Raw genomic sequence first — 6,679 nt, 5'->3', positions numbered from 1 at the left:
GTTGGGTAGCTGCTCGATTTCTATCAAGCCATCAAACTAGCAATGAGAGCTGAGTCCTGCTGCTGCTGCTGTTGCTGCCGGCTTAGTCGAAAGTCAAAAGACCGCCCGAGTGTCACTGACACCGAACCACCCCCGCTGGGTGGGGCGAAGTGTTCTGCTCGGCTTTCTACATTATTGATGGTAATTTTAAAACGTGCCTACAACAAAAATTTCACACATTTGCCGGATTTACAATTTGTGTGTGGCTTTGTTTTGCTTGCGTTCGATTGACGCTTATCTTAATAGACCAAACATATGGACCAGGCCAGGCCTCCTCCATTCCCAGGCCGTCGCCTTGTGGCACGTCAGGAGCAAACGTGTTGATAATTTAAATAAGCTACTTTGAGCGCTGCCGTTTGACATTGCGCATACGCAGCGTTTGCCTGTCGTCGCTGCGATAAGCCTTGGTAAATGTTTTTCGATTTTGTATTAATTTTGTGCTCAAATCCCAGCGAGATTTGTGATGCACACAGACAAGCGAATGTGCATGAGGGTTAGCTTCATTAAAAAAATATTTGAAATTTCTTTTGGCTGGGGAATTTGCAATAAACGCGATGTGGGCATAAATTGAAACAAGCTGCGCTCGGCTTCTGGTTGGCTAAATGTTTTTGCTTGAACCCGATTTTACATAAATGCCTTACATTTTTTGAGTCATGAATAAAATTTTTATTATTTTGTTATTTTTGAATAGCCAGCATATCTCTGAAATATGTACATTTTGTTTGGCAAAAGTGAACACTTTATTCCGGATGACTTACGCGGCCTGCGAGATAAACTTTTTGTTTGTCCCTGATAACAAATAGAAATGGATGATCCGCTTTAATCTGAGGCCAATTGTCGGATTTTTCTGAAATATTTGAAAATATATTATGGACATAATATTTATTAATAGATTCCAGTTACTCACCACGGTTATCTGAGGGCGATGCGCCCTTTTCATTCACCTCAACGACTGCTTTTTGAAAGAACTCGGTGATTTCCAAGGGTTTGTTTAAATCAGTTGTATCCTTTAAGTTTGCGTCTAGCGAACAATTTTTGTCCAAAGCGCGTAAGACATCTTTCAGCTTTATATTAGATTCTAATCGAAATTTCGGTAAGGTAAGCCGAAGACGTTTGATATATGCATCCGGCTCAAATTCTGTTGTCTGCAGTGTATCAAACATATCGACGACCTTCTGAATGCCATTAGTCGTTCTTGGCACAATAATAATCATATACATTGCACTTGGTATCGAGTATTTTATTTTGATAGCGTCAGCATCCAGTTGCTCCACATATTTATATGGAAAATAGCCCTCCCGACTCATCATATCCACCTCAACAGTACGCTCACCTCCATCTGCCAGAGGTATACGAAAGGGGGAACGCTTTGTGTGTACGCTATCGAAATCGAGTCTCCACAATCCGGTAAAGTAAATCGCGCTCATAAACAATATCTTTGAGTTGGGCTCGGTTTTCTCAATCAATTTAGTTATTTTGCTTTTAGTTGTTGCGGCAACCCAATCATTGATTTTGGAAACAGCCGCCGCGGAGTCTGCAAAGTTCACACTTTCAACTGGCGAGTTGTGAATTCTACCCAATTTTTCTCTATACTCTGGCATAATGCTAACATCCTCTGACACAAAAAGCCGATTGCCCACATACAGCTTAACGCCGTCACGCGAAGCTTGAATCGAATATGAGTTATTCATGAATCGCTCAAAAGCTACCGCATCCGTGACTTCAAACAGTTCCAGCAGCTTGTCCTTTGTCTTCCCCTGTCCACCATAATACAACTGAATCAAACCGTCTAGCACCAGGTAGGGCGACACGAGCACATTGTCGTTCCCGCTCTGACGTAGTACCTCAGCAATGATCGAGGGTATTATCTGCTTTGCGTAGACCGATTCGATAGCAATAAGGGCCGCAAACACAAAAACTGACAGAGTATAATATAACTTGACCATGTTGTATAAACTGTTATGACAGCATCGGGTTTGGATCTTTTAAAGTTTTAGTTGGCGATTCATTTGATTAGCGAAAAAACTGAAACTAATCAAAATTTTAACTCCCGTTTAACTGTATCAAATAAACATGACGAACTATATACCCTTTCCCATATTATTAATGAAGGGTAATTACCATTTGCAACAGTTATCAGTAGACGGTTTTTACCCCGTTGAGTATATATAATGCAGCAGAAAGTCGAGTTGTTCTGATGAAAAATTATAGAAACGCCTTTACCTTATTTTGTTAAGTTTTGATAACTGTCGATAGCACACAATAATGCTCATATAGAGCTGAGAGTTAATAATTTCCACATGTAGTTTTAAAACGCAATATATATTTTAAAAAAATTTTGTTTTCAACAATATATTCTTCAAAGTATAACTGGGTAAAGGGTATCTCCTTGTCGGTCACTCAAAATGGAGTTATTGATCTTCCGTTCAGCCAGTTGACACGGCCCACAAAATGAATATACTCACATTCCCTGAGAATAAATACAAAGGGGCGATCAACTTTAAACTCTTCACCGCGTTGTATTATCGCAGCTCCTGAAACAAAAAACAATTGTAAGCATTATTTATTGATTTCACTTGTTTTGTGCAATACAAACTTGCAGCAGCCGCTACTCTGGCTCCCCTTTGATTTACATCAACTGCGATTTGCTGCACCATGTCTTCGACTTTCAATGTTGTCTTTTGACCTTTTTGCCAATTTCGTGAAACTTGCGTTTTTAAACAAATCATTTATGCCCAGACTTTTTAGTGACTTTTTAAGACTAATTTGAAACTGAAGCTGAAGTTTTGGCATGAAGATGCTAACTTCCTTTTTGGGTCCATCCAGTATTAGGTCTTGTGTATCTATAGAAGCTAAATCTGTGACAAGCTTTTCAAGGTAGTAACCCTTCCTCGGCTTAATAATGAGCATATCAAGACCTTTTTCCCAAAAAGGTATTTCTAAGACGTCCGCATTCAATTTTTCCATGTATTGTATACGATATTTTCCGACGTGGTTCATCATAGTAATCTCAACATCGCGCATGCGATCATTATGAAAGATTCCCTTCCTTGACTTCATTTCATTAAATCTATATTTCCAAGTTTTTTTGTAAGTGACCACGCTGATCGTCATTATTTTCGTTCCCATATTAATTTGATCGACCAATTTCGTTATTTCGTTTTTCGATTTCTTTGCTACCCAATTATTTATAATGGACATGGCTTTCTTGGTGTCTCCAAAGTTGACTTTTTCAACATCCGGGTTAGGCTCGGTAATAACATCCTTGTCCATAAAGAAACGCGTTGCCGATGTCACACTTGGATATTCATCCCAAAACTTGCTAGTTATTCCAGCCTGTCTTTTCAGCACATTTCTTATTTCGTCAGCCGTATTGCCACTGGCCCACACTAACATTAGTCTCAAGGCGTCCATAACCAGCTCGGGCGAAACGATTACAACATCTTCAAATCTCCTCTGCAACGCGGCCGAAGCAATAGTCGTGGACACCTTTTCCGCAAAGATCAATTCGAATACACCCATTGCCAGCAGCACAATCTTCAAAGCATTTTTCAATTTGACCATTTCGAGAGGGCTGCGTTAAGAGCACTGCGTCGACCTAACGTAAGTATATTTGTAATCATTAAAATTGTTAAGCTATGCACTTTTAATTTGATTAGTTCTCAATTTGTCTCGCCTATTAATAACTTCGCACCAAACCTTTAAAATGCTTTATAATGCCAAACTCTTAATAATAGCTTTATTCTTTAGCAGTTCATTATTGTCGTATAGCAGTAGAGAAATTATTCGATTCTATGTGGGTGTTGTGTAAATTGTTTATTTTATAGACACAACAGAAATAGCACAACAAAGAACTAGTCGAGAATTGCAAGCGTGAAGTATTGAAAAAGCGAAGTGAGAATAGCAGAGCCCATTTTATCTGCGCTCAACTCATGTTGAAACTGCCTTTGAAAGAGCTTTGCGCCTTTTCAACAAAACAGCGATCAATTTATTTATACATGTCAAAAGTCAAATGGAGAGTTTTGTAAGATAGGTGTATAAAGCACATGTTGATTATTATAAATTAGAAATTATCGATTGTCTGGAATATTGAGCAGAGCGAATTGGCAGAAAACTGCTGACTTAAGAGCTCGTTGAAAGTATAAAATATAAAGTTTAAGGTACAAAGTATAATAGTTAATGAATATTGTCATGGAATGTATGAAAAACCCATTCTGACAAATAAATGCGTATTGTAGAATACAGAAACTTATTCTAAATAATGATATCTTCCAGCGGAATCTGTTACTATTAGAACTCTTTACTCCTTGAATACCGCAACGCCTTCTTATCGTAACACAATCAATACTAGAATATAATTCATTTAGTTTTCGGAAATGTTTGCTTCTCATATTTAAAAATACGGCACCTTTGTATACGCTGCACACATTTCATTATTCAATTAAAAAATACATAATTTACTAAAATTTATTAAAGAAACAAAATGTCAAAGATGCCGGGCTGCAAGGACTCTACGCATATGTGCAATTTAAGCATATTAGAGCAGCAGCAGGACATTGGCCAAGGGCCAAGCACGGACCCTGGACGAGAACAACAAAAGAGCAATAGAGCAAAAATCAAATCAATTTTAATTTAGAAAACAAGCAAAAACGCGTCAGAAAAATGCGAAGCCAAGCAAAATGTTGGGCAAACGTTAAAAGGCAAACAGGACGTCAGGACAACAGGACAACCCAGGAGCTGGGAGCAGCAGCCGAGCTGCCAACCCTTCGAATGTCTTGAAAGATAAAGAACTAACAGCCAACCCCAAAATGAGAACAAACCTGCCGGTACCCCGCTTCCCCCTCCCCCTCTTCCACACACAACAAGCAAGGCAAACAGTGTGCTTAGCATATGCGCATAAATCTCAGCCTGGACGCAGGGAAGCAGGGCGGCAGGGCGGCAGGGAGTAGTTGCCAAAGGGGCAGAAGGACTCGAAGGGCCACCCCAATACAAACTGGGGCGATTCGCCGGGTCGTCTGCTTCAAGACGACAGCACAATCTAATAAAATGGCTAAACGCTTCAATGACAATTCGAGCATGTAAAGTACGCACACACATTCCGGGGGGAGGATGGAGGCAGAGAGCTGGGGCAAGACACAGAAAAGAACGGTAAATACATGTTGCATGTGGCGCTTAGCCGTGTCGTACAAGCGCCATCAGACAGCGCCTCGCCCTCTCCGCGCCCCAGCAAAAGTAGGCAATAATCGTAAGTGAAACTGCGTTCGCTTGCCGGACAAGAGGGATTAGATTGGGGCTGAGGCGGGGGTCGGTCAGTCACCAGCTGCTGAAGTAACCCCCGTTCCACATCCACACTCGCCCCAATCAGCTCTTGTATTGAAATGCGCTTTAAGTTGTGGCGCTGTGTAATTGAATTAAATGGATTTCAATATGCGGGCGCATGTTTCCCAAAGAGGCTGGGGGGAGTCAGATTTGCCTGGCGCTGGGTTGGCCAAGGGGCAACAAGGGGCTGCTTGGAGAAATGTACATGCATAAACAGCTGCCGGAGATCAAAGTCACTTTGGCCATGCGTAGGAATACATAGAATGTTGCAGAACTTAAGCTTATTATAATATTAAACTGGGAAAAAGAAAAAATAGAAATATATCAGAAATAATTAAACTTTAGTTTTGAATACAACATTTACTTAGGCATCCCATCAGGGGGGAAAATAAATCATGGCATCACATAAAAGGACTTTAACTCTAGACAAGCCTTCGATTTATAAACAATTAATCATTTTAAAACTTATATATCTTTTTATAATTACAAAATAATTACAAAAAAAATTTATTGAATATTACAAAAAAGCTTTCTATTTAGCAAAGCTTACTTATACTATAAAACTTACTTAAAGCTAAAAAGCTCTCTTAACTAGCTTTAATTTTGGAATACGCCAGGTTCATTGCACTATCTAATATATATTTGAATTACCTATAATTTAAAATGTATACAGCACACAATAAAGTTTACTTTAAGAATATACAACATAGTTTACTTATACAATAAAACTAACTTAAAGCTTATTTAACAAGCTTTTATTGAATGTCATTCATCAAGAAACATGGATATAGCTTATACTAAGATTAAATAAAATAAGAAAGATTTCATGTTATAAAAAGTTTACAATGATTTTTACCCCATATAATGCTTATGTATTTACAAAGAAATTCTTAAGCACTTTCCTTTTAATCATGAAATGGATTTTAAATTTGTAATCTTATTTTTCTGCCCTGCCCGTTGTGAACGCTGTGTTGACCCCTTTTTAAGGCTACCAGAGCTAAGAAACAGGTAGCTCATGGGTAAGTTTGGCAAGTTTGTCGGTGGAACTTTAAGACTCATTGCGAAAAGTTTTGGCAACATGCAAACTTCAATCAACACCAGCAAATATCAAGCTAGGAAACCTCAAGACAAACTTAACTGACCAACTGTCCCGCATTGTGTAATTTTTCAACTTGAGACCAACAAAAGATAACAAAAACCAAAAAATAGAAGAGAGAAACTTTTTGTGACTTCTTATCGTTTTTTCGGTTCCTTTGGTCGTTCATTGTTTTATTTACCTGCCCGCCAGGTTGTGTGTCTCTCGGTGTGTGTGCTTATTTAT

At 38.9% G+C, this 6,679-nt stretch overlaps 2 protein-coding genes across 3 annotated transcripts; both read right to left on the bottom strand.

Moving 5' to 3' along the window:
* Window positions 1–709: 709 nt before the first annotated feature.
* On the bottom strand, window positions 710–1,991 carry LOC135427772 (serine protease inhibitor 42Dd-like). The gene is made up of 2 exons (XM_064681372.1): window positions 947–1,991; window positions 710–886 (listed from the first exon to the last, which is right to left on the bottom strand). The coding sequence occupies exons 1-2, from the start codon at window positions 1,983–1,985 to the stop codon at window positions 780–782; spliced, it is 1,146 nt and encodes a 381-aa protein (XP_064537442.1). The 5' UTR covers window positions 1,986–1,991; the 3' UTR covers window positions 710–779.
* A 351-nt stretch (window positions 1,992–2,342) lies between these two features.
* On the bottom strand, window positions 2,343–3,625 carry LOC135427773 (protein Z-dependent protease inhibitor-like). 2 transcript variants are annotated; one of them, XM_064681373.1, is made up of 2 exons: window positions 2,636–3,625; window positions 2,343–2,573 (listed from the first exon to the last, which is right to left on the bottom strand). In XM_064681373.1, the coding sequence occupies exon 1, from the start codon at window positions 3,601–3,603 to the stop codon at window positions 2,674–2,676; it is 930 nt and encodes a 309-aa protein (XP_064537443.1). In that variant the 5' UTR covers window positions 3,604–3,625; the 3' UTR covers window positions 2,343–2,573; window positions 2,636–2,673. The 2 variants fall into 2 exon arrangements, with proteins under 2 accessions (XP_064537443.1, XP_064537444.1); XM_064681374.1 differs by having other exon boundaries at window positions 3,434–3,625.
* Window positions 3,626–6,679: the final 3,054 nt, after the last annotated feature.

Source organism: Drosophila montana, unplaced genomic scaffold (assembly GCF_035044405.1).
Source record: "Drosophila montana isolate Dmon_TW-CO22-7 unplaced genomic scaffold, ASM3504440v1 contig_2326_1, whole genome shotgun sequence".
NCBI lineage: Eukaryota > Metazoa > Arthropoda > Insecta > Diptera > Drosophilidae > Drosophila > Drosophila montana.
The sequence above is the reverse complement of the archived record's forward strand: the minus strand, read 5'-3'. Positions and strand labels throughout refer to the sequence as shown.